Source organism: Notechis scutatus, chromosome 1, assembly GCF_049901735.1.
Source record: "Notechis scutatus isolate UNSWTSFEM ecotype Mainland chromosome 1, rNotScu1.2, whole genome shotgun sequence".
NCBI lineage: Eukaryota > Metazoa > Chordata > Lepidosauria > Squamata > Elapidae > Notechis > Notechis scutatus.
In genome coordinates this window covers 31310021-31337796 of record NC_142009.1, presented here as the reverse complement: position 1 = coordinate 31337796, position 27776 = coordinate 31310021, and the positions used below count along the sequence as shown (strand labels likewise).

The 27776-nt window shown below is 37.5% G+C and overlaps 1 protein-coding gene and 1 non-coding gene across 2 annotated transcripts; both read right to left on the bottom strand.

Annotated features, from left to right (window-relative positions):
• BLK (BLK proto-oncogene, Src family tyrosine kinase) lies at positions 1-27776 on the bottom strand. Its single transcript, XM_026686010.2, has 13 exons — positions 27654-27776; positions 22929-23049; positions 20929-20971; positions 16601-16694; positions 15502-15600; positions 14221-14324; positions 12027-12173; positions 9682-9834; positions 8063-8242; positions 7303-7379; positions 5153-5303; positions 1873-2004; positions 1-1135 (listed from the first exon to the last, which is right to left on the bottom strand). The coding sequence occupies exons 1-13, from the start codon at positions 27689-27691 to the stop codon at positions 924-926; spliced, it is 1551 nt and encodes a 516-aa protein (XP_026541795.2). The 5' UTR covers positions 27692-27776; the 3' UTR covers positions 1-923.
• LOC113424363 (U5 spliceosomal RNA) lies at positions 16333-16448 on the bottom strand. The gene has a single exon (XR_003372489.1). It is a non-coding gene; the product is annotated as a U5 spliceosomal RNA (small nuclear RNA).

Genomic DNA, 27776 nt, shown 5'->3' with positions numbered 1-27776 from the left:
CTCCTGCGTCTGAGGGAAGCCTCCTGGGTGAAGCAGTAAGACAGCGAGGGGGATCCTGGCACAGCTGATCATCGGAACAGATGATCGTTGGGAGGGGAAAAAATAAATACCTTAAGGAGTGACTGGGTGGAGGAGAATGCAGTCAGTGAAGTTGGGCATGTGCACAATGTTGCACATGCGTGATAAGGACTGACTGGGCAGGAAGGGGAGGGGCAGTTGGAGAAGGGTGGGGCCAGCCAGGGGCACGATTTGCCAGTTCTCTGAACTGCACAGAATCATAACAACTGGTTCTATAGAACTGGTCAGAACCAGTAGAATCCCACCCCTGGAACTAATCCCATGTTGAGTTGTCCCATGGGAAGTTGGCTGTGGTGAGTTGTCCTAGATGCCACCCCAATTTATATTCTACATCTTTCTCCCTCTCCCTCTCTCTCATTTATGACAGAGATAATTCTGTTTAGCCACTTCATGCATTTGATGAAGTGAGCCACAACACTGAACTGAATAAGTTTGATTCACCAGTTTGATTTTAATGGTCACCTCTAATTCCAGAGGCAATCTGAATGGAAACATTGATTTTAACTGGACTGAACTTACACCATACTTTGGATTCTTTCTCATAGTGCAGAATGTACCATTCCAGAGCAATTGGCATGGACATGCATTCGGGAAACATGAGAATGAGACCTTATTCTTGTTTCATGTTCTTTCTTCTCTAAATCCAGTCTTGATGGTTTACATTATTTTTCACTGGGTGGTGAAACCAAAGCCAGGCAAGGACATGCAGTAAATAGAGCTTCAGAAAATGGCTATGTCTTTAGTTCTATGACTTGGAACAACTTTGCAAGGTGCAGCTAAGAGGAAATTCTCCCCAACTATTCCATGCTATGATTTTAAAAAACTGTAGCTCTGAAGAACAAAGGTCAGGACTTTTTGGGTTCCATTTCATACTGTTTTTCTGTGGCTGTATAAAAGTCTTCAAGAGTAGACTGGAGGTATTCAAATGTCGGTCGATTTTCTGGGTTATCCTTCCAACATTTTAACATAATTGCATAGAGATTAGAGGGGCATGATTCTGGACAAGGTATCCTGTAGCCCTGTTCTATATGCCGGATAACATCATGATTCATCATAGCTATTGGGAAGAAAAGGAAAAATTAAAGTAGACATAAACCATGTAATGCACAGGTAGTTCTTGATTTACAATGGGATCAAAATTATATATTATTCATGCATGCATTTGGAATTCTGAAACAACCCAACTGTTTTGAGTTCCTGGTGGCTCATGGCTCATGTGTTCTCCAAATCTGTTCAAAAGTAAGATTTTCTAAGCAGGAAGCATTAACATTTAAGTGTGTTTGTGTGTGCTTGTGTGCTGGTGGTGACAGTTATAGTTATTTATTAAGTTCTCATGTTCCTGCTTTCCATTCAGCTTTGTAAATGCGTGCATATCCCATCTGTTTCATGAAAAAAGCCAACAAACCCCTTAAAAATAAAGGCCAAGCACCTGATGAAATTCAACTCAAACACATTTGAGTCTGAATTAGTAAATGAGATATTTGAAATGCATCTGAAGGCAACTGAAGTATATTTGAAGCCAGTGGTTAAGGAATCAGGCTAGAAAGCTGAAGACTATGAATTTTAGTCCCAGCTTAGACCTTGGGCTAGTTACTCTCTCTCAGTCCAACTCACCTTACACAGATACAAATAAATTAGTAAAACAAATAAATATACAATGATGAAAAGCTGTCTAGTACTGGGCTGAACAATTAACCCAACAATAATCCTTTTGAGCGTTTACCCATAGTGGAAGAATCAGACAGAAGCATTGGTTCAAAGTAGTGAAGGGTGTTAGATTGCAGCCTGCCTTACCTGGATAGGGAGTCTGTCCGTAGGTAATAATTTCAGTGAGAAGAATTCCAAAGGACCAGACATCAGATTTGATTGTGAAAAGTCCATAATTAATTGCTTCTGGCGCTGTCCATTTGATAGGAAATTTGGCACCTGCCATTAAAAAAGTCATTTAAAATGAAAACCTCAAAGCATAATTTGGTTCAGAATATCTATTTTGAGTTTCTTCGCTTAAACTGGATAATTCCAAGTTGGTGGAAATATGACCAAAAATGTGAATATGCCAAATCAGGAACACTTGACCAGTTCACTGATACTGATTAATATTTGGGGATGTGAAGAAGTTCAACACTGAAAGTGAGCCTAGTTGGTCAATTTATTTATGCATTGACCAATTTAGTGCAGCCAATATATCAGAGCCAGTTCAGTGCATTAGTTAAAGCATCAGGCTACAAACCAGGAGAATGTGAATTCTAGTCCTGCCTTAGACACAAAGCCAATCATTCTCTCTCAGATCAAGGAAGGACACAATGACAAATCACCGTATCAAATAAAATTTAGGAGTTAAGGCTATGTTTTGAGCTTACATGCACTAGATTTTGCATATCTCAGTTCTATCCCAAAATCACTTCTCAAGTAATATTTTAGGTCTGCAGGAAGGACGGTAGGTACATTGGGTCAGATAAAGAAGGATATGTTCTCTTCTCAAGGTCAGCTATTTCAAATCCTATGCTAAACAATATCTGACTATTTATTATTTTATACAGTGTATTTGAATATTACTTCTCATGTACTAGATACCTAACCAATATATAATAATGATGGCTATAAATGTGGTGGGATAGATAAATAGAAACAGTTTGTCTTTCTATTCCCCATATCTAGGCTGTTTTAATATATAGGACTATAAGAAACACTCAGGCTATTTCCAAGCTTTCACAAATCTTCCAATAATCTTTTGTCCTAGCAATATAATCATTTCCCCTCTCCTACAATCTTTCTGGCATTAACTAATTTACTGAAAGTAATACACATGCATGCCTATAAAAAACGGGACAGAAATTCTCTGGGGAGGAGGAAGAGGCAAACTTCCTAATATTGCTTTATAGGTAACAGACAGCATTTTGACTTACATTCAGAGATAAATTAATAGCCAGTGTAGCTTTTATAGTAACAGCATTATGTGACACACCACAATTGTCCAGTAAGTACATGGGCAGCTCCATTCTATGCCAGCTGAAATTTCCAGGTGGTTTTCTGGGGCAGTTCCATTTAGAGGAAATTGTAATAATCCAATAGCAAGGTGGCTTAGGTATGGGTGATCATCTTGGGTGTACCATGTTTAGATGATGTGGAAGGGCAAATAGACAAAGTCCTCTTGACTGAGGCCTCTGCCCATCTGCTGTTCCCAGCAGGAGCCATGAATCCAGGACTCCTGGGTTGCAACCTGCTTTTTCCAGAGATATGACAGGAAGGACCCTGGAGATGAGCCTTCTCATTGGTTTTCCTCTTGTTTGGAACAGCCCACCCATCAAGACAAGAATCGCCCCACTGTTACAACCTTCTGTAGAATGGTTAACATCTGTGTGTTCTGGGAGGGCCATAGAGATTAGTAGCCAAAGTAAAATCTGTGTCACTAACAATATTATTTTGCGATTTAATGTATTTTATTGAATTTGAATTATATTATGATTTTATTTCTATACCATACAGAGCTGTGTAATGAGACTGTTTATAAATTAATTCTCTTCTCCTCAATTACAAGTACTTTTGAAGCAAACTCAAAAAGCTTTAAAAATCTCTTTACCTTCCACTTTTTTTTTTTTTTTTTGCAACTTCAAACTATGCATTTAGAAGCAGAGCCATATTTAAAAAAAACAAATTTGAGAGAGTTGGATATACAGTCTTAATACAAAACCAGGCCTTTATCTCATTTTAAGATAAAGGGAGAGAACTCAGAGAAGGACATATGGGAGATAATGAGAAGTAACAGAAAGTTAGCTGTGCATGTGGTTGTATATTAGACAGTTCATGAAAGAAGGAAGGAAGGAAGGAAGGAAGGAAGGAAGGAAGGAAGGAAGGAAGGAAGGAAGGAAGGAAGGAATTAATTTTGGGAATAGAGTAAAATAGTCCTTTATTTATGCTGTCTTTCTATGATTGGAACCAAGCAGCATTCTTTTGTGGACTGGTTAAAGTAGCATAAACTTCAGTTATATTGCTAAGAGCACAGAGCCTGGATTATGGAAATACCACTCAGGTATTAATCCTTGTGCACAAAAAAGCAAATCTTTTACCTCCAGACAGGGGTGGGATTCAAATTTCTTAACAACCGGTTCTGTGGGTGTGGCCTAATTTGTAGGTGTGGCTTGGTGGTCATGTGACTGGGTGGGCATGGCTTGTATGTAAATATTATAAATATTTATGTAAATATTGATTTTTTTAATAAAAAAGAGAAACTTTTGCCCAAAAGCAGGCAAACAGGCAGGCAGATTGAATTGCTGACAGAATCACAGATTCTCTTAGAGATCTATCTATCTGCAATCGGCTACCTGAGTCTGTCACATAAAATTTGCTTGCAAGCAAACTCATAAAATTAACTCACAACACACCCGGTATGTAAATATTGAATTTTTTTTATTTAAAAAAGAGCAACTTTTACCCCAAAGCAGGCAAGGCAGGCAGATTGAGTTGCGCACAGAATCACTGGTTAACTTAGAGATCTATCTATGTGCAATCAGCTACCTGGGTCTGCACTGAAAAGCTTCAGTCCAAGGATTTCCTGCTTTCTGGCTAATCTAAATCTCCTGGCAGAGCAGAACAGCTGATGGTCCGGAAAAAGAAAAAATAGCAACTTACCAAACCAGGCAAGTTGGATGGCTTGCATGCTAGTTAAGGAGTGAGTGGCTGGGAGGGGAGGGGCCAGCCACTGGAGTGATTTGCCAGTTCTCCGAACTGCGGACAATCGTGTGTGCAGCCTTTGCAAGAAATCATCAGCTGTGCTGCTGACAAGTGCTGTGCTCTGGTGCGAAGTGTTTGAAAATCCTCGTTTCCTGCTTTTTCAACCTCAGCTGTGCCGCGCAAAACAGCTGAGGAGGGAAAAGCAGGGAATAACGGAAAGCCTAGAGCTCGGGCAGGCGGGTGGGCCAAACACCGAACTGGTTGGGTGTCAGCTGCTCTTCACAGCTACAGGTTCTATAGAACCGGGCCGAACCGGTAGCATCCCACCCCTGTCTCCAGACTTTTCTTGTTCAGTGGAATTTGACCCACATTTCTATCTCTTTTACCACAAAGTTTCACTAACCTGCCTGTGCAAGATATTCATCCTCTATGAGTCTAGCCAGGCCAAAATCAGCAACTTTGCAACAAAGGGACTCTGAGACAAGAATGTTGGCTGCCCTGAGGTCTCTGTGGATGAAGTTCATTCTCTCAATGTATGCCATCCCTTCAGCAATCTAGGAGAAATAAAGTCAACAATGAACATATCTGGTGGTGAAAAGATCCAAAGGTTGTCCTGCTCAATAGAGAGAAGAGTTTCTGGGTTTGATGAGGAACTAACAACAACAACAAAAAAAGCCATATATTTCTATTTGTCTTAGTTTTTTTTGTAATTGCAAGTTGGTTCCATCATATTTCTGCATCAGCTTGCAAATTTACAGTTTTTACTCTTTTTTACTACTTTTACTAATGTGTATTTTTGACTGCCATTGTCCTTAACAGATCCATTTGGAAAAAAAAAAAACACTTTTAAAAAATGGAAAATTGAGTAAGAGTGAATTCCAAAACAGAAAAAGCCTTTTGGCTTTCTTTGCTGTTTCTAGAAATGAAAACGCTGGTCATTTTTTGCTCTTGCTAAGCCAGGCATTTTACTGAAAATGACTGAAGTGATTTTTCCTACTGTATTAGCAACGAAGATGCAATCCAAGATCTTCTGCCAGCAAACATCCTGGTGGCTTTTTATTTTTATTTTTAACTAAAGGGACACTACATTTTTTATTCCATACAGATTTGTTAGGGGTTTTTATCACACAGTTTCAAAAAGGATATGAGACATATTTTCCACAACTATGTCATATGCTTAAGTTGATTTGCTTTTCGTTCAAATGCTGCTCATCTCAGTGGAAAATGGAGCACCCAGAAGAGTGTTATTTCCTGTCCTGACCTCAGTGTGATAAAGGTTGCAATCTGGTTTCCTCTCAGTGCACTAGTGAGGCTGACCACAGGACCAAGTACGCATTGATAGCCTTCTAATTTTAACTTTTACGAAAAAATAAGCGGTCATCACTGGATGTGCCTGGAGCCTATTTACACAAATAACACTGTTGTGATGACATTTGCTATTAGACCTACATTTGGTGGTCAGTTGCTGCTAGTATGTGCTGTGTTCCTGATGCAGGGAAACAATTTGAGGTAAACTGGCATTTCAAATCCATATGTGCTTTATATTTCATAGAAAGAACTCAAAAAAGTATTTTATGGGCTTCTTCTGCATTCAATCTTTATCACAGCATTGTCAGGTATGTCTGGCTTTCAAACGGTGATCTCTCCATGGCCATTCAGTGAGCGTCATGGTAGGGTAGGGAGAATCACCTTATCAAGGAGATGAATGGCATGTAAATTTAATACATAAAATTGAGACTGAATCTTCAAATATGACACAATAGCCAGGAAACCTCTTTTTCGGGCTCACAGTCACGTTCCCTCAGAGATTATCTGCTGGAATTTACATCTCAGGATGAGGAAAATAGCTTCTCTGTGTCTTGTTTTTATTATTGTTTTTGCTGTTTCTTTTGTTTTTCTTTTGTCTCTCATGTGTACCCCTTCAACACAATGTTTTCTTTGTCTTCCTTCACTACTCCCTCACATTCTGTCATTTTGGCCATGCCTTCCATTTCTTTTTGTCTACCAACTAATCTATCTGTCAATCACTTCTGCTTTGGGCTACTCCCCACTTGCATCTATTCATACCAGAAACATCCCATGGCATCATCTTTGCTTTTTCATGTTCTCAAGATGTTGCAATCAACTTGTCTTCAGCTCTTCCATGAGATGCCCTTAAGTTCTTCCTAATTGTATCAGTATTTTCTCCTTAAGCCAAGAGCAACTTGTGGTGGTGCCAAGTTATGTCAAATCTGACATGCTTTGCTGCCCATCGTGTATAGGGGATCAATCTAATGTCTTGTACCGTTTCAGATCTGTGCTCACCTGCTTCCTTCCCTTCAGTTCCTAAGCACTTTCCTCTCCTTTCTTCTCCTCTCCCTTCCCCTTCCCTTCTTTCCTCTCTGTCTGCAGCCTATATGCTTCTCCGTGTTACCTTTTCCCCCTGTTCTCCCACACATCTTTTTTCTCTTTTAAAAAAGGTAGATTGATAGTGATTGGGGATTCTATTGTTATATAATTGCTAGGTTGAGAAAATAGTAAGACTTTGTACCATTAGAGTATTAAATAATTTACCTGAGCGGAGAAATCTATCAGTTTTGCAAGAGACAGATTCTTCCCTTGACTGGTGCTCAAGAAATCAAGCAGGCTTCCTATTCAAAAATAAAAACAGCAATAAAAATATAAGGACATTTTGGTTGAAATAAATATTCATAAAGCTGGATGTGATAATATGGTAGGCTGTGATTCTTGCCAAGGGATGACAATCATACCATTTAATTAGTGATTTTTTAAAAAAATAAGTTTTTAAGTGATTTTGTAGTGGTTGCATTATCATATTACTAGATTTGTTGATTCTTCAATAAATTTTTGTGTATATATGCAAATAAATTTACTATCAGTGTAGCCTGCCCATGGCAGATCCTTGGATTAGTTAATTATATTGTCAACATTACTCAATCCCTCCTTGAAAAATGGCTGGAGAAAAAAAGGGGAAAAAAGACTAGATGTTTTCCCCAAAATGGGGCTCTATTAACAACAGAGTTTCTGTACCCGAAATACGAACAAAGGTAAGGATGGAAGAATTACAGCCATGCTGTCTTTGTGGCAATTTCCACTTTGCAACAATAGCATACAGACTTATTTCAATAGTTGCTTGAACTGTGAACCTGTGCTGAAAGAGCAAGGAAAATAGACTGCTCCGAATATTTGAGGCTCATTAAACAAATCACAAATGCTTGATAAAAAAATGCCCCTATAATCTGATTTGGCCTGTTTAATTCATATCTAGAGCACTGATAGATAGCCATTAGAATGATTGACAAGACATACTTACCGTTGGCCATGTATTCTGTTACAATATAAACTGGCTGCTGGGTCACCACAGCATGCAATCGAACCAACTTGTTATGCTGAAGTTTCTTCATCAAGTTGGCCTCAGCCAAAAAGGCATTGGGGTCCATGCTGCCTTCTTTTAATGTCTTGACTGCAACCTTCACATTGTTCTTGTAATAACCTGCAAAAAGGGGGGGGAATTAATGACTATCAGGTAATATTCTACAAAACACAACTAGGTTTGTGGGGAAATGTTGGCTCTCAAACCTAAAATCAGCAGCCCACAGAACATTCCAAGTCTGCCCAGCCACCTTTTGGGAGCAAACCGCTGAATAAGAGTGTCAAAATTTCCATCAAGTTTTCATAGGAAACAAAAGAAGGGTAAGGTCTTTTTAAACCACGGGAAGTTTTGAAAGTGGACAGGGAATTATAAATTCTCCCAAACAGGAGGAGATCCTATTGGCCACATTTTCCTCATTAAAAGCTTTTCTTTTGATTGTGCTGTATGGCAAGATTTTGGATCTGAGGATGTGGCCATTTATCAGGCCAGACTGCTTATTACTTTCGCATAGCTATATGTATTATGGCTGTGGCTGATCATTTTCCCACCCACTGCTGTCTGATTCTTTTTTCTTTAACCAAAAATACCACGGATTGAAACTGGACCCTTATTTTATTTGCTTGTTAAGTTTTATATCAGGAAATTCAGGATGATTTATTTAAGAAACACAACTCTGGCTGGCTTGGAACAGTTGTATGAAATGAAGCAACATAAAAACGATAAGATCAAAAAGCAATTCAAGCAAAAATAAAACCAATCTTCTTTGCTACAACAATACCACTGTCTTCAAGCTCCAATCTCAGTTTCTCTCAGTCTTGGGGAAAGATCTGGAAGCTCTGATCTGGTAGCATTATTTTAACGTAATTTTAATGTAATTTTGCCATTTTTGTAAGCACTTTACAAAGTTGAAACCAAATAGAAACCTAAGATCTTCATGCAGTACACTACTTCCTCTTCACATGCCTTCAAATGAAAAGTAAGAGCCATGGTTAGAGTGTAGCACTGCAGGCTACTTCTGCTGATTTCCAGCTACCTGCAATTTGGCAGTTCAAATCCCACCAGGCTCAAGGTTGACTCAGCCTTCCATCCTTCTGAAGTGGGTAAAATGAGGACCCGGATTGTTGGGGGCAATATGCTGACTCTGTAAACCACTTAGAGAGGGCTGTAAAAGTACTGTGAAGTGGTATATAAGTCCAAGTGCTATTGCTATTGGGCACGTACTTGTTCCTGGGAGGAGATATGAAAATACTATGCTCAATATTGAAATTCTAGGGCAGGTGTCATGAACATTTGGGCCTTCATTTCTTGCTGAACTATATTTCCCAGCAGTCTCAGCCAATGTGAATAAGGATGAGGTATACACTGTGAAGCGGTATATAAGTCTAAGTGCTATTGCTAAGAGCTGATAGGTAGAGTGGGGAGTACCAAACATTTTTCTTTCTCTTTTAATTAGATATTTTTGAGAAAGAGTAGAAGTAAAAGGAGTAGGCACAATATACTAATGAGTATATAAAGGCTTTCATTAAGTTATGGAGGTTATAGTGTCAGTCTTAACTTACCCATCCATACCTCACCAAACTGGCCTGCTCCCAGTTTCTTGATGAGCTTTATAGTGTCTCGTGGGATTTCCCATTCATCAGTAGCCCAGGGTATTTGTGGAGTCAGAGACTTGCATGGATATCTTAGGCTCTGACACAAACCATTATCATTAGCTGTGCAGGATGACACAAAGAGAAAATAGGACAAACCAAAGGTAAATTTTCAGAGAATGAGATAACAAAAATCAGTTGGACAGTTCCCTATAGTTTTGAGGTTGGAAAAATAATCTCTGCTCCCAAATTAAGGAAAAAAGAGAACTTTCAGATCCCTTTCCTGAAGGTAGGGAAAGAATTGAGATCAGCAGAGATTTTCACATTTTGCTTCATCACCTTGCCCTCTAAAGCTTTTAATCCTTTCATAACATTAATAGAAGAACCCTGATACCAAAAACACTATGCAATGGGAGGAAATACATGAAATGCATTTTCTTCCTCCTCCTCCTCATCATGAGAGATCACTTGCTTCATGCTTTATATAAAGAGAACATGAACTATTTAAATCTGCTGTTCTATAGTGATATTACTTATGCAGGTAGGATATATATGCGAAAAATACTAATGCAAACTGATAGTTTCTCAGTCTTGTCCTCATTGCAGTCTTTGCAACTAACAGACAATATGTTTGGGGTAGCACTAATGGATTTCCAGTTCCTCCACCTTTTAGAGAATTGGAAGGGGAATAGTCAAATAATTTTTGGGAGTACAGGACAAAGTAAAAAATAATCAGGTATCTGGAAAAACAAATCTAATGCAAAATTCAGCGCAAGATGAAAACTATTTTTGGACTATAATTTTATTCATGGGCTTTTACAGCATATAAAGTTTGGGTTTCTCTAAAAATAAGAAGTTAACATTTAAGTCTGGGTTTGATTTGCTCATCAAGGATAGATTTCTTAGATTAGGTAGAAATTATTGCAATTTCCTGTTCTGAGTTATAGTTCATATTATATTGATGACTTAATTAGGTAGATCTAAGGTCTTAATTAGTAGAGGTAGATCTTAATTAGGTAGATCTAGATCACTTGAGACTTTCAAGAAGAGATTGGACTGCCCTTTGTCAGAAATGGTGTAGGGTCTCCTGCTTGGGCAGGGGATTGGACTAGATGACCTACAAGGTCCCTTCCAACTCTGTTAATCTATAAATCTATAAGCTACAGCCAGATTTTTAAACTGAATTTTATTTAATTTAATGTTTCATTTGTCTTTTTTTGTTTTATTTTCTTGATTGTACTTTTAAATATCTAATCAAAATCAATTTAAAAAATAATAAAATCGATACTTTTTTTCATATGCTTACATTGGCCATCTCAACTCTTGGCTCTCCATTGACTTTGGGCAATCTGAACTCGCTTACTTTGCAAACTGTTCCGCTTTCTTCATATGTTACAAGGAACCTACAGAACTTAAGCTAAATTGTTCTGCTTCTATGAGACATTCTCTGCTTTAGGACTGCATTAGGACTGCAGAAAAAACAATTACTACCAGCCTGCCTTCAATCAAGGACTTATATATTGCACAAGTCAAAAAGAGGGCTGTGAAAATATTTACAGAACCCTCACATCCTGGACATAAACCGTTTCAACTCCTATCCTCAAAACGACACCATATAGCAGGGGTCCCCAACCACCGTCCGCGGACCGTGCACCGGTCCATGGAACAAATCCTACCGGAGCTGGTTTGCTGGCGCCGCCATCTTGTTTTGATGAAAAAGTGCTTCGGTGAGCTTTTCCGGTAGAAAGCTCACCGGAAGCACTTTTTCATCAAAACAAGATGGCGGCGCCAGCTGATGCCGTACCGGGCCGCGGCATAAAAAAGGTTGGGGACCACTGCTATATAGCACTGCATACCAGAACAACTAGACATAAGGACAGTTTTTTCCCAAACGCCATCACTCTGCTAAACAAATAATTCCCTCAACACTGTCCAACTATTTACAAAGTCTGCACTACTATTACTATTAATCTTCCCATCACTCCTTATCACCCATCCCCTCCCACTTGTAACCGTATAACTGTATCTTTGTCGCTTGTATCCTTACGATACCCTATGACTATTATTAAGCGTTGTACCTTATGATTCTTGACTCTTGATGAATGTATCTTTTCTTTTATGTACACTGAGAGCATTTGCACCAAGACAAATTCCTAGTGTGTCCAATCACAATTGGCCAACAAAGAATTCTATTCTATTCTGCTCTATTCTGCTCTATTCTGCTCTGCTCTGCTCTATTCTATTCTGTTCTGTTCTGTTCTGTTCTGTTCTGTCATATTAAGTATGAATCTGTCAGGTTTCAGAAATATTCTTACTGGAATAATGCTTGACAAGCTTTTGCAAAGAAGAAAATGTAATCCAGGGACAGATGTAGTATCCACCTTGGTCCATAGTGGAGATTTTGTAATGCTTAACAATATCCTCTTGAGAGATAATGTCTCTAATAGAAAGTGAAAATGCACCTGGAACAAGAAAAAAGGGGGAATTATTTATTAGTGCTTAAATTGTGCCACCAGAAGAAACAGTGTACCATAGAGAGGCTATTCCATCCAACATGTACCTTCCAGGCCAGCAAATCTCAGAATTTCCAGTACCTGCAGCATACTGGGAAGTGAAGTGTCAACTTGTCTGAAGGGTGCCAAACTAGAGGAAAGTACTTTTGAATTTTTAGCAACATAAGAATACAGGATCAGATTTATGTGACTCGGGACAAAGCACCGGACAATGAAAAGGAGACCAGATATTTGTTAAATTCTTCTGAATCCTGATTCTTCTGTACAACCCATCCAAATATGCTCATATATCATTCATGTCATTTAATGAGAATATTCAGTTAATCATTGCTGGTCTGGAACAGATAGAGGCAGAGAATTCCTCTACTCCTGACCATTTCCATTTCGTCCCTCTTTGCAAAGCAACATATTCTATGATCAATCAATTAATATATCAATCAGAATAGAGCTGGAAGGGCTCATGGAGGTCTCCTAGTCCAACCCCCTGCTCAAGCAGGAAGCCCTATATCATTTGAGACAAATGACTATCCAGTCTCTTCTTAAAAATCTTCAGCGATGAAGTACCTACAGCTTCTGATGGCAAACTGTTCCGCTAATTAAATTGTCCTCACTGTTAGGATAAGGATGTTTCTCCTTAGTTCTAGATTGCTTCTCTCCTTAATTGGTTTCAATCCACTGTTTCTTGTCCCACCCTCTGTTACTTTATAAAATAAGTTGACCCTCTCTTTTTTGTGGCAGCCCTCAAATATTGGAATACTGCTATCATGTCCTCCCTAGTCCTTCTTTTCTCTAGACTAGCTAAACTCAAATTCTGCAAGTGAGCTCTCCTCCCCTTGAAGTTGTGGGAAGAGATTAACTATGGTAAGCCAAAATCAGGCAGATTGTGAGGTAAACTGCAGCTCACAAAAGTTTATGCCACTTAATAAAATTTACAAGTTGAAAAAGAAGCCAATTCTGAGTGTGCATTTCCCCTCCCCACATTTATCCTAAAGAGAACTATAATGAAGTCTGAGATGCTTCTCAAATTCCACTCCTCCTTTGGAATCTGTCTGTTGCCTGGACTCTTCCTCTTCTTCCTCAAGGTTATTCTGACAGCCCATTATATAATTTCTATAGTGCCCACATCAAGAATTTTGGGCCAGATCTCTCTCCCTCCCCTTACCATCTCACCAATACTGCCTGGAAGAAGAGAGGAGAACCACCATAGCAGAATGTCCATCATTCCTAATCCTCATATGTGGTCCTGAATGACATTATGATGGAATGCATCAAAACCACTAAGAAATCAGAGAAAGCTAAGACAGTCACATCATCCCTGAGCTGGTCTACCAGAAGCCACCAACAAGCCTGATCAATGCTGTTTCTGTATTATTTTCCTGTCTGAAACTGAACTAAAAAGGATTTAGATAATTTTCTCCAGAGCCATCTGGACTCACAGTCAAACCTTCTTCTCAACAACCATCCCTAGGGAAAAAAAAGATTGGAAATTGGATGAAAATTATTTAGAACTCTTGGGTTCAATGACAGCATCTTGAGGGGGGATATACCATCACCTTCAAAAAAAAGGTGGGACTACTGACTCTATCATATTACTAAATATACCCAATCAAATGCTGGCTGGTGGGGGAAGCAAAATTGAATAAACAGGTTTCTATGTCCATATCTTCAAGAATGACAGACTCAAACTCAATCCACACAAGGCCTTGGTTCAGTCATCTCAACAGTACTTGACAAGTCACAACCTTTCACTCTAGCTAAATCTGAGTGATTTTACCCTCGAAGAATTAGAATAATTCTCATAAAAGCTCTGCAAATGATCTTGCCACCTGCCCTTCCCCAGACATCTTTAAACAATCGCTAGACTGCTATCTGTGGAGAAGATCCAAATGAAAAAATAACATATTGTTGTTGTTTTTATTTCCACGATGTAATCCCTAATCTGGGCGTCTCATGCAAGTTTTACCTTTATATACAAAACAATTTTACAACTTCTTACCTGGAACGCTTTCACTTTCCCTTATCAAAAATGAGCCTACACTGTTGCCAGGCATCATTAATAAACGTTCAGCATCTTTTCTGTTAAGGCCTTTAAAAAACCATCTGAAAAAGAAAGAGCAAGTTTTTTATACAATGATTCTAACTAGAGCAGGTTTTTTTTTTTTCAGACTTGGCAACTTCAAACTTGACTGGGGAATTTTGAGAGTTGACATTCACACATGTCGAGTGTGAAAAACATTGCACTTGAGCAATTATTTTTTAAAAAGCCTGGAAATGTGGAAAATTGCATATTATAACTGTTTTCCCCTGGCTTTTCACTAAGTTTTATAGTGAATTCAGAAGTTCAAAAATGTTATTTAATGCTATGTAATCTTAACAATTTATTTTTTATATGTTTTGTATTGAAATGTTTAAACTTAATAGGCAATTGCACTGGTTTGTTCAGAGGAATATATTAAATGTCTCCTGAAAATTCTCCATTTTTTAAATTAACAGCTTTCTCTTCACTTTCATTTTTATTTCACTTTTGCTTCCCTGTGTTTATCCTTTAAATCTGTAGTTGTATAGCCCACACACATTTTTCTGGGATAAGTTGTATTAAATTAAATGCAGATGCATACAATAAATATCCATATGATTGCTTTTGTTAATTGGTCCCTGTCCCTTATAGGGTCAGCCACATTCCTGAATCAGCCATTAATAACACAGTTTTTTCACTTTTTTCCTTGCCAACAGACCAATTAATCTTATCACTTTCTACTCTAGTTTTTTGTGATGTCAACTGTATACTTTGGGGAAAAACTCAAATGAAACCAATGAGCATAACAATATTCATTGTCTTCATAGCAAGGAAACAAACCAATAGAAGCTACTATGTAAGGGGACAAAAAATAAGAAATATTAGGTTACATTCATAAATTAAAAAAATAATTATATGGATCTTATTAAAAGAAGACTTGAATAATAATAAGAGAAGAAGGATGGGACTGAGGTTGAGGACTGGGTCTAAGTCTGGACACATCATCAGAAGGACCTCCCTGCTGGCCAAGGAATGGGGAAGAGAATGAACAGAGGAAGCATATGCACAAACATATATGCATATATATATATACATGCACCCATGGATCTGATAATTGCTTGTGTAAAGACTATGATGGCAAGAAACAGGCTTAGATATCACCTAGAATTTCCACAAGATATCAGAGATAAATTATTTGCATGCATCACAAAAATATCAAGAGCTCTCCATCTCTCAGTTTCCTGGGTGTCTCAGACTTACTCTTCTTCTTCCATGCTGTTGATGTGGACTACAAAATTGCTAGGAATGTAGCCCTGATTTCCAGTAGTGAGGGATTTTGCTAACCACCACTCCCCTTCACTGTGAACAAAATACAACATAAATAAATAAATAAATCTGAATAAAGAATTAAGCTCCTTTTAATCCACTTTAAATAGGATAAATTTACATATAGGACAGAGGCCTTATGAGGCCTTATTATAGGGCAGAGGCCTGCAAGTGGCTATTATGGCCTTATGATTATTATGGCTGACTAGCACTGGGAGGAATGGACAGTTTCTTGAAATCTCTTCTGACATATCCCGAGCGGCAATAGCAATAGCACTTAAACTTATATATCACTTCACAGTGCTTTAAAGCCCTCTCTAAATGGTTTACAGAATAGAATAGAACAGAATAGAATAGAATAGAATAGAATAGAATAGAATGGAATGGAATGGAATGGAATGGAATGGAATGGAATGGAATGGAATGGAATAGAATTATTTATTGGCCAAGTGTGATTGGACACAAGGAATTTGTCTTGGTGCAAATTATCTCAGTATACATAAAATAAAAGATACATTAATCAAGAGTCAAGAATCATAAGGTACAACACTTAGTAATAGTCATAGGGTACAATAAGCAATCAAATCATACTAGGAAACGGTCAATATAAATCATAAGGATACAGAATTAGCATATTGCCCCTAACAATCTGGGCCCTCATTTTATTGGCCTCAGAAGGTTGGAAGGCTGAGTCAACCTTGAGCCACTGAGAATTGAACTGCTGGCAGTCAGTAGAATTAACCAGCAATACTGCTTTTTAACCACTGCACCACTATGGCTCTTGCCTCAAAAAATTAGTAAAAGACTCATAAATGTTCCTCTCCAAGGAAATCTTTAGTAAAAGTGAAAGATTTATACAATCTGACGAGAAACCAGAGTATGTTTCAGGTCAGATGCAGATGAACAAAGCAAGCATAATACAGGCATTTTCTTTCTGTTCTGAGAAGTATATGAGAAGTATTTTTCTGCAACTGATGAGAACAGAAATATTGGGGCATGATGAAATCAGTCAAAAGCTGATGAGTGTACTTACCTGCCGAAGACTTCAAACTTTTCTCCCACAGTCAAAGACAGATCTCGATCACTCATAGAGATGAAATCATATTGTGCTATTACATATTTCTTGCCTATAGCATGAGACAAACAGAAAACATTAATTGAGTCTAGAATAAAATATAAAAAGAAGTAGGTGAATGACTCAAAACTTCAGTTAAATCAGGAGGGTTTTCAAATCCTATTCCTTATTAGACAAAACCAGAGTGGGGCCTGAATGACCAAGGCTTAATAGTCTTTTAATAATAAGCTTTCACTTGGCTATAACGTTCCTAAAACCGGTCCTTATATAGCTAGTTCCAAGGAAATCCAGTAATGGTTTAATTCCTGTTTGCTTACAGAGCAATTTACTGTCATATTTTTAAAAAGCAATAAAAATATTTATAAGAAATATAATAATAAAAGGAGTAATTACCCTACAGTGTTTCTTTACTGGGACCAGCAACAGCTAAGAAATATTAACTCTGGACAAGCTAATAAGATATTACCAGTCAGCAGTCTCATAAAGAGACAAAATTGAAAGCATTTTAACAAACTGCATCACTGTTTGGTTTGGTGGCTGCAGTACCTCACAGAGAAAGTCTATTTAGAGTGGTAAGGACAGCCAAGAAGATTATAGGAAACTCACTTCCTGTCATTCAGGATATTGCTTATAAGCACTATGTGCTTAGAGCTCAAAGCATTGTTAGAGACCCCACACACCTACTTTACGGTTTGTTTCTGATGCTCCCCTCTGGGAAGTGGTTTCAAAGTATTTCTAGCAGGACTACCAGATTATGTAACACCTTTGTTCCGTATGCCATCCGCCTGGTAAACTTGAAAGATTTGTTTTTCTTGCCACGTACATGTATACATCCAAACTAGACTGTTGCTTCTCCATGTCATATAATATATGTGGGTATCTGCATAATTATGTATGTATGTATGTATGTATGTATGTATGTATTTATTTATTTAGTCATGTTTATGTAGTGTATACTGGAGGTGGAGACCCTTTGAGAGCTGTATGCAATGAAATTTCATTTTAATGTATGCCGATTAGTGTACATTCAACATGACAATAAAGTTATTCTAAGTTCTAAGTAAAGAAGAAAACTGTAAAAAAGAGCATTGAATAAACACATACTCTTGGACTGCAGAATTATCTGCATTTTCTCCAATTCTCCCCCCCCCCCTTTTTTTTGTCTATTCCAATGTGACCCTAGAAAGCACAGAGCCTATATGTATGTATGTCTATGGAGATTCTCAATCATCCAGGACATAGTTGTCTCAAAAGTTCTTTTTTTCTCAAAACACACCTGGACTTTATTGGTTATTTCCTTATGAAAATGTTTCACTTCTCATCCAAGAGCATCAAATCTGAAGAAGCTTCTTGGATAAGAAGTGAAATGTTTTCATAGGAAAAAATAAACCAAGAAAGTCCAGTTACCTTTTGAGGAAAAAAATCACCTTTGGTACATGTATGTATCTTCTCTGTAGATTTTGCATCACACTGCAAACTAACAGAGGAAAGGGGATTATTTATATGTCTACTGGCCCCAGACTATAGTCTGAAAAGAACAATTTGATGTGTTCAGTCCAGTTCCTCCTTCTCTATGATTATCCTTCCTTCCTTCCTTCCTTCCTTCCTTCCATTATTTCTGAAAATATTGTATGTTGAAATTGTGCATTTTTTTCAATAATTATGATGAGATGTTGAATGGTAGTAATCATAACCACTATCATAACATCATTGTACAAAAGACTTTCAAAGACAGAATGGATATTTAAGGATATTACCTAAATCTAGGAATTAGAAGAGCACAGAGAAAGGGGAGAAAATAGAGGCAAGGGGAGGAGGTTTTAGTACATGGGTGTCAAACTCAAGGTCCGTGGGCTGGCCTTGAAACATCAAAGGACTGGCCTGCAGTACCTCTGATGGCTAAAACAAGCCCCACGCACCTCGTATTTATTTATTTATTTATTTATTTATTTATTAGAATTTGTCAAACAAAAAACAAGAACAAGAATTAAAAAAAGAAAATACAATGACAGGGATGACTTATGCACATCCCCTTATTGATCCTCCATGGCCTCCTGTAGCACTTTACCAGCAAAAAATGGCCTGAAAATGGGCCCCCAAACAGCCCAAAAATGGGCCCAAAAATGGCCTGGAAAATGCCCCCAAATAGCCAGATAATGGCCCCCAAAGGCCTGAAAAATGGCCCAAAACCAGCCCCAAATGGTGTGAAAATGGCCCCTCAAATGCCCCAAAAGTGGTCTCCCAAAGCCCCCAATAATGGCCTGAAAATCACCCCAAAACAGCCCAAAAAACAGCCCAAAAATGCCCCCCAAATGGCCCAAAAACAGCCTGAAAAATGGCCCGGAAAATGGCCCCAAAACAGCTTGGAAAACAGGCTGGAAATGAGCCGCACGGCCCATTTTCAGCCAGCAGAGTGCTTGCTGGGGCTGATGGATGTTGGAGGCCTACAGGCTACCAATCTCTGTAGTAAAATAAAAAAAAAAAACACTGAGAAACAATTAAGATATAAGAAAGATTCCAGTCATATGGGGCAGCTATTAAGAAAGGACTGAAGGATTCTGGGGAAATTATCATAAACTGAGATACAGTATATCAAGTTATAAAAAATACAATGGAATCAGTCTAATGCTTGCTAAAATGGTTTCTCCCCATGCTTTTGCTTTCTTCAACAAAATGTTCTCTGTGTTGGGGATTATTAAGATCAGGGGTGGGATTCAAATTTTTTAACAACAGGTTCTGTGGGTGTGGCTAAGTTGGTGGGCATGGTTTGGGGATCATGTTATTGGCTGGGCATGGCCAACTCAATATCACTCACATCGAGGCACGCATCTCCTCGCCTGGCCTCTCATGACTGTGGGGATGCTGCAACAGTCGTACGTGTGAAAAATGGTCATAAGTCACTTTTTTCAGTGCCATTGTAACTTTGAATGGTCACTTCACACAAGCAAAGTACCAGCAAAGGAGAGGAAAAATACTCCAGAGAAGTTCCTGAGACAGGAAGTCTAGTCCTGCCAAGAATGTAATAAGGGTTAACGGAGAGGCAGTTTCTGTAAGCAACACCAGAATGTTTCCTTCCTGCCTTCCTTACAGGATTAGGCCAGTAATTTCGCCTAACAACTGGTTCTCCAAACTGCTTAGAATTAACACAACCTGTTCTAGAGAATAGGTGCAAACTGGTAGAATCCCACTCCTGATTAAGATCATCTCATTTATGTTCTGCTTTCTATTTATGTACTTTGTCCTTATATTTATTAAGAATTTTACATAAAGAAAGTAGAAAGAAAGAAGAAACACTACAGTTATGAAATATAATGACTTTTGATCTTCTCTTCAACATATAATTGCAGTCTTCTAATCCCTCCACCTCTTGAATGAGTGAGTTATATTCTTGAGTGTGACCTGACATGAGATGAGACAGTGACAGCCACATCCTCATAAGCATAACCTCTGCTTTTTAGTTGTAATTGTTCAATACAGACTTGATCTCATTAAGCTTAATTTCCCTCCCATCCCTGCTCTGCAATAAAAGAGAAAAAATGTTTTATCATTTAAGCACTTACTGGTTATTTAATGGATGGTGAACAGGGTATTTTTCTAAATATAGGCACTCATGAGACAGATACTTCTAAACCTCACTTTGTCTGACCTTTTCAATTAAAAACACTTGCAAACTTCTCCTTTTCAATGTAAGGTCACACGTCTCTGGAACAATATATAGCTCTGTGAGAACAGAGCTGTGTATTTCTTGTTTTGGATTTAGGGACAGAAGCAGGTCATTTTGCAAGCTAAAATATTGAATAGGGGAAGGAGGAAACATGCTCACCAGCATTTTGCAAACAAAAGTAGTATTTACCTAGTTCCCTGTGAGAAGCTAATGTCTACACCCTTTCTCCCCTTAATCCATAGTACATGTTGCTAATGATGTTTTTCACTTGTCAGTTGTATGTTCAGTTTCTCTAGAAAACCATTTATTAAACTTTTCCATCTTTCAAAAGCATATTTCATAAGAAGCCAAATTCAGGAATTATTTTCATATTGCAGGAAATAGCCATTACTCAAATGCATTGTTCTTAACTTTGTTCCTAACTCTGATTTCTCTTTTTTATTTAAGTGAGATGGGTAATGTAGAAGAGTATAGATATATTAATAAGTAAAGTTGTTCTTATTGCCCTCTTTTATTTAAATGTCATTACATGTTATTTTATTCGTGCAATTGACATCATTAAGTATCATCCGGTAAGAATCCACAATAAATATCCAGAAAGAAAGACATAAATCCTTTTTACCTTTTCCAAGTTGGTCAGCAGAAGTGATGGATAAATTCTTGCCCTTTGGAAGAAATTAAAAGGAGAAGCCAAGCATTACTTAATTGCATTGAAATTGGATGTCAAGGATACATTTGTATATAATTCTATTACCAAATGTTGTCCTGGGAGCAAAATTCAGCCTGCTGAGAATTTGCTCATTCCAGTTAATAGCAGAAGCCATCTGTTTATCTGAAGAGAGCAAATTGGGCCTCTTTGGAGTTGACTGAATTACAGTTTCCAGCATCCCTCACTTCTGACCAGGTTAGGAGATGCTGATGGAAGTTGATGTCTAATAACAACTGGGAGACTACTATTACTTCCCTCTTGAAATATTAGATGTATGCTGAAATTTAGCCATGATCAGCAAACAACCATATTGAACAGAAACTTTTACATTACTTACTCGAGGATGGGATTACGTAATCGAGGATGGGGAGATACAAGTAGATCTCAACTTACAACCAAACTTGGGGCCCAAATTTCTAAACAAGATATTCGTTAAGTGAATTTTGCCCCATTTTATGACCTTTCTGCCTAAAAAAATTCTTAAAGTAAATCTTGACTTCTTGTAAAAAGGTGATCATTTTCAGATGGTAACGTCATAAAGCAGGGCGGGCGCAGTAATCATGGAGATGTTGCAACAGTCATAAATGTGAAAAATGGTTGTGACTCAGTGCCATTGTAACTTAGAATGTCCACTAAATAAATGGTTGTAAGTTGAGAACTATCAGTATTATTAAAATTAATTCATTAGCCTTAGCTGTCCAGCCAGTGGTGAGGAAAGATAGGTATGCCTGCACATCTGGACATATTCTCTCTGCATTTCAGATCTTCTTGGATACAATTTCCTTTAATTCCAGGGTTGTTCAGAAATAACAGACATTTTAATCATTTTCTGGACTCATATTTTTACCATCATTATGTGACACTGATATCCTGATTTTTGCATACTGTGTTGAAACTGTGAGTCCGGTCCTGTATTTTGGATACCAACTAAAGCTGAAGAAAGAGTAATAAAAAATTTGATCTGATTGAAAATTTGGCTGCTGTTGATTACCATTTGACAGAGGCTAATTTCTTTCCTGCCTCTAAGGCATCCTGGAGGCACCTGTTTGATTATTATGATCAAGCTGCTGGATTAGATGGAACTTTGATCAAGCCCAGCAGGGACTATGCCTGAAATGAATGCTAAATGTTAGCTGAATGATTGAGAATTGTAATGAGAAATCTTTCTAGAGTAAGGGGGTCAAACTCAATTTTATTGAGGGACGCATCAGGGTTGTGTTTGATCTCAGGGGGCCGGGGTGGGCATGGCCAGGGTGGGCATGGCCAGCATGACTTCATTCATGTTGGGGTGTGTGTGTGTGCCTGCAGTGGCCTGAGCAGTCTGCCAGCAAAAATGGGCTTTTAAACTCCGTGTTTGGCTGCAACCAGAGGTGGTATTCAGCAGGTTCTGACCAGTTCTGGAGAACTGGTAGCAGACATTTTGAGTAGTTCGGAGAACCAGCAAATACCACCTCTGACTGGAGATTTTACAATATCCTTCCCTGCCATGCCCACCAAGCCACGCCCACAGAACCGGTAGTAAAATAAATTGAGTCCCACCTCTGGCTGCGACAGCCTCCTGCAACCCTCTGCCAGTGAAAATGGAGCATGGCCCTTGCAAGCTCCATTTTTGCTGGCAGAGAAGTGCCACAGGCCGGTCCTTCACTGTTTTCAGGACAGCTCCACAGGCCAGATCTAAGTACCCCACAGGCCGGATTTGGCCCCTGGGCCTTGAGTTTGACACCCCTGTTCTAGAGGAAACAAGGTGAAATTCATAGCTGATAGATGGAGATTAAGATTGATAGCCAGATGGAGAATTCTTTTCTTTTTGGAAACTGGACTCAGCCTCTAAAACATAGGCATCTGATTCTGAACCTTGCCTGGGTACAGAATTTTAGTTCTTAAATTACTCTTTCTTGAAGATTAAAACTTACCGGTGGTAGAGGTGGTGGAACTTTCCTTTTCATGGCTGTCTGAGGTTTCTGTCTATATAGAGAATTCTTCCTTTCTTTCCTGCTTCTCAGGTTTCTGCTTTCACATAGTCCCATCCTGTCTCTGAAATAAATACAAGCAAGGCTGGCTTTAAACATTTAAACATGTGATTTCATGTCGACTTAAATGGGATCATTTCAAGAATGTCTTTGGTTATGCTTATGGTGAGAGTAATCTTCAGGACGGGAATGTCCCCCAATATTTTAAACATGGGTTAGATGTCAAGATGCCATTAATTTAGTAATACTATTTTAGTCCTACATAAAAGTGGCCCCAAAGTTTTGAAATAACCCTGTTGAGTTTGCAGCTCTTTAGCTAAGTTTGAGGAATGACTGGAAGATGTTCATGTATCAGTTTTCTTTCAACAGTCTAGTTAAAAGTTATGAACCTAGATGAGCTGTGGTATAAAGACAGCAACAATATGACAACAGCCATTCATAACCTGCTTTTTAATATAAATATTGTCAGACTAATTCATATCACAAATCTGGTCAAATAAAAAGGATAATGAATACCACTTGTTTTAAAGGTGTTCAGTTTGTCAGCTGGAGAGCTAGCAGCCCAGATTGGAGACCCAGAGCTCGATGCAAAGGGTTGAGCTCCCATTACTTGCCCCAGCTCCTGCCCACCTGGCAGTTCGAAAACATGAAAATGCAAGTAGATGAATAGGTACCACTTCGGTGGAAAGGCAATAGTGTTCTGTGCATCTTTGGCATATGGCCATGTTGGCCACATGACATGGAAATTGTCTTCAGACAATGCTGGCTTCTTCAGTCAAGAAACGGAGATGAGCAATGTGCCCTAGAGCTGGACAAAACTGACAGGGAAATCTTTACCTTTTTTAAAAACTTGTTTTAGTTACTGAACACATGCTCATTTGTTTGTGTTCAAATATGTTCTTTTTAGAAAAGATTCTAAAATGTCAGAGTTTGACAGAGTTGAACATCAGAACATTCACTGTGATTTAAACACAGTGAATGTTCTGATCTTGCTCTTTCCTCCCCTTTTCTTATGCTGCTAATTATCAAATGTAGAGAAATGGGACTGAGCTCATTACATATTGCCTACTAACATCCAGATACTGTTCATGTTCATTATATACATTTTAAATGATTAATTCAATGTAATAACAGAAAATATTAATTTAATGATTTATATGAATAAAACTAATTAAAACAATTTACTACATTTATATTGTGTTTAATAGCTAAGCATGGATTAGAAATAAATAAATAAATACCAATTAATTTAGACTATAGCTCTACTTCCGTTCTGTGCTTTTTATGACATGTTGACAGCAAGTTCAAATATTGAAAATTCCATTATGTGCCATTCAAATATTGTGAAGCATCAATTGATCTATACTGCAATTAGATGTTCAAGTCAAGTATTAAGAATAAAAAGCCAATATTATTGAGACCCAATATTATCCAACTGAGAGTAGTCAATATTCATTTGCTTAATGGAAAATTATTGTGAAATCAATAGAGGCTGTGAACTCTGAAGATCTGTGATTTATTGCTGACTCCTGTTCAGGTAAGTTTGTTATCGGCCATATCCTTTTAAAACAGAGGAACATAATTTCATGTAAATTTTATCCACAATAAAAATAATTGTTGAGATAAAAAGAAAAATACTACTTTATGTTATAATTGTCTAAGAACAGGGTTTTCTCTGTGATGGCTGAGAATGGTCTGAAGGCAAAACCCAGTCATATCAGAATGGTTACTAAGGCATGTTCACATCATTGTTAGGGGATGTAAAGTAAAACTTTAAGAAAAGCTTGCAGGCAAAAAGATAACACACACAGATACACACACACACACACACACAATACACACACACACACAAACATGCACAGACCAAAAAAAAAAAAAACACCAGACAAAACCAGTAACATTCTCTTAAGGTAAAGAAAGTTAGAGATTCGGGATTTTGAGCTTGGCTGTACCAGACAGATACAAAAAGAAATAATTTTAAGGGGAAAAAAAGCTAACAAAAGGGCAAAATTGACATAGGGGACAATTTACATTATATCTTTTGCCCCAGGAAATGTTCTCTCATGAGATTCATTTCTTATATTTGAAATATTAACAGATCTTAAAATTATTATTTTTTATTTTCATTATTGATCTTTATCGTGAATTTTTCCTATTTTGAGATAAATGGCTTTATGTTTTTTGCTAGTTTATATGGTAATAGTTACATTGAGATAAATGGCTTTATATTTCATGCTAGTTTATATGGTAATAGTTACAAACTTCCATTTCTTTCACATCTTTATCATTTTATGAATAATTGAAAATGAACATATTATGAGCGCTTTATAATCTTTTAATGTTTTGATAAAGCAAAACAAGAAATGACCAAAAAAGATCAATATTTTTTCCACATTATTTTATTACTTTCTGGGCCTGCAAAACTATATTCTTTATTATATCTCTATGGTCTCATTTTAACCACCATAAATTATTGGGTATTATTGATCAACAGAGTCCTCCTACTGCTTACAAGCTCAAACAAAAATCAGTGGGGAGTTTATATTATTTTATGTATATTTCTCCTAGTCCACTAAATTGGATATGCAGTTTTGAACAGCATGCACATTTCTGCCATAATTTCTTCTCAGATAAATGCACTGTTTTGTGCTTCTTTCCTAGTAATCCATAATACTGTGTATAGATTTTGTCTAAGAACTATTATTTGGAACCCTCTCAGAGCTGAAGTCCAATTTAAAAAAAAGTTGCCGAGATTTGATTCACGAACTGATTTGAGAGTGGGAAAGTAATTTTTGTGGAAATTGGAATATAGCAAGTTCATTTTCTTTTCCTAACAAGCAGCATTATCTCAGGACTGAGTCCAACAGCATTTAGTATAATTCCTCCCCTTATCTGGTCTAGCACTACCTCATCACAGCCATTGCTGGCTATCAATGGCTGTTGATATTCGATTCAATTGTTATCTCCACTTCGGATAAATCCATCACTGTTCAGATAATTTATAAAGGAAAATGGATGCATTTATTATTTCTCCTTCAAGCAAAAAGAGAAAAAACATCTTGTGCAAACTCGACAGGGCCAAAAGATCAACAATGTGCCTCACAAATGTAATCAAGCCCAATCAATTCATAGATACTTAATTATGGATAAATACTTAGATAGGATCGCCACTTTGGTGGAAATCTCTATATTAGCAATTTTCAAAGTTCTGGAAAAAAGGGAATGATGTGGTCTAACACTCAGGTGAATTGAGAAGGATGAATGTCAGAACATTTCTCTAGTCTAACCCTAACCCAGATTAAGGCTCACTGGTGCCCTAAGCACTGACAAATCTTGGTGTCCCCTTCCTTTGTACATACTGTACAAATGAAGCCATATTCTCAACTTTGAGCCTGGTGCCCTAAGCACGTGCTTAGTCTGCTTAATGGTTAATATACCACTGCCCTAACCAGCCACAGCTACTCCTAAAAATGGACTAAATTCTGCTCTTAATTCTGGAGCCCTTCTCTCCCTATATTTTTAAGATATTCAATGAACAAAAGAGTACCACTTCTTCAGCATTCAGTACAAAACTTCTGCAACATCAGTAAAAAAAAGTTAAGCAAATTTATGGAGTTCTCAATATAAGAACAATAAAAATGGTAAATGTTACTCAGGATATTGTCTGTCATATCATATCATCATAGCAAGCATCCCATAAAGTTTAATATTCACAAATTTAATCCCAGGACTTTAAAATATCATAAATCACCCACAAATCAAATTCAAATAAATATATTTTAAATTTAAATGTTTAAATATATTATGAAAATTTAAATATACCAGTAACTTCATTTTTGTTAGGCAATTTTAAGTTCTTCAGAACCAACCACCATATGTAGCCTTTTCTTTTCATTTTGTTCTGCTGTAAATGATGCAATATTGCATTTAATAAAGATTAAGCATGATATCCAAAATTTGATGAATTTTTGGATTAAGACCAAAATGCCAGAGAAATTTTACATTTAAAGAAAAACTTGTGAGGGTGACCCTGCATTTCTCTCTTTGTATATAAAATGCATATAAGCAATTGCTGGAAATCATATTTGTGTGACCATTTTAAATTTATTTATTTACTTATTAATTAAATTTATATGTCACCTTTCTCACTCTGCAAAGCAGCAAATTGAAAAGAAGTGGCTGGGGTTCGTGATAATAGCCAAATCTGCCTGTGACTGCCAATAATTTTGAGGAATGATCATCCGTTATTACATGGAGACTGAATTTTAGTCAACATTTATATACACATTTATCCTGAATATTTTCATAAAATTAGCAGTCTCTAATATACTCTTAATACAATCTTTCACATGACTTGTATACTTACAAAATACCAAAAGAAAGAGAAAATGGATGAAAATTGAGAATGCTGAATCATATTGAACAAGAGGAGCAGTGGATACATGTCAAAATTATATTTTCTCCTCATTATGGTTAACATCTGCTATTCCCACTTTACAGATGGGAAATTAAATGTAAGCGAATGGCTCATGCTTAGCCCCTGGGCAGGTCTCTGAACGCTATATCAAGAGCTGAAATGATTCTTCTGTCCAATGTTCAGTTCTGTGGATCACATTCAATGCCTTCAAATACAGTCCCAATTGGTTAATATTTAATTCAGTTTCTCACCTTAGAGTTCCTTGTGTGTGGCTCAAAACATATTTCATGAAATTCCAAAAATCCTCCAGAATTGCTAAAAGCACAAACAAACCAGGTCTTTTTTTAATGGTCTGCTTGATAAGAATGCATGCA

Coding starts and splice junctions, on each gene's coding strand:
- BLK (XM_026686010.2), bottom strand. CDS start 27,691: ATGAAATATGTTTTGAGCCACACACAAGGAACTCTAAG. Junction 23,050..27,653: donor CACACACAAGGAACTCTAAG/GTGAGAAACTGA, acceptor TATTTATTTCAG/AGACAGGATGGGACTATGTG. Junction 14,325..15,501: donor AACAGCATGGAAGAAGAAGA/GTAAGTCTGAGA, acceptor TTTCTTTTTCAG/ATGGTTTTTTAAAGGCCTTA.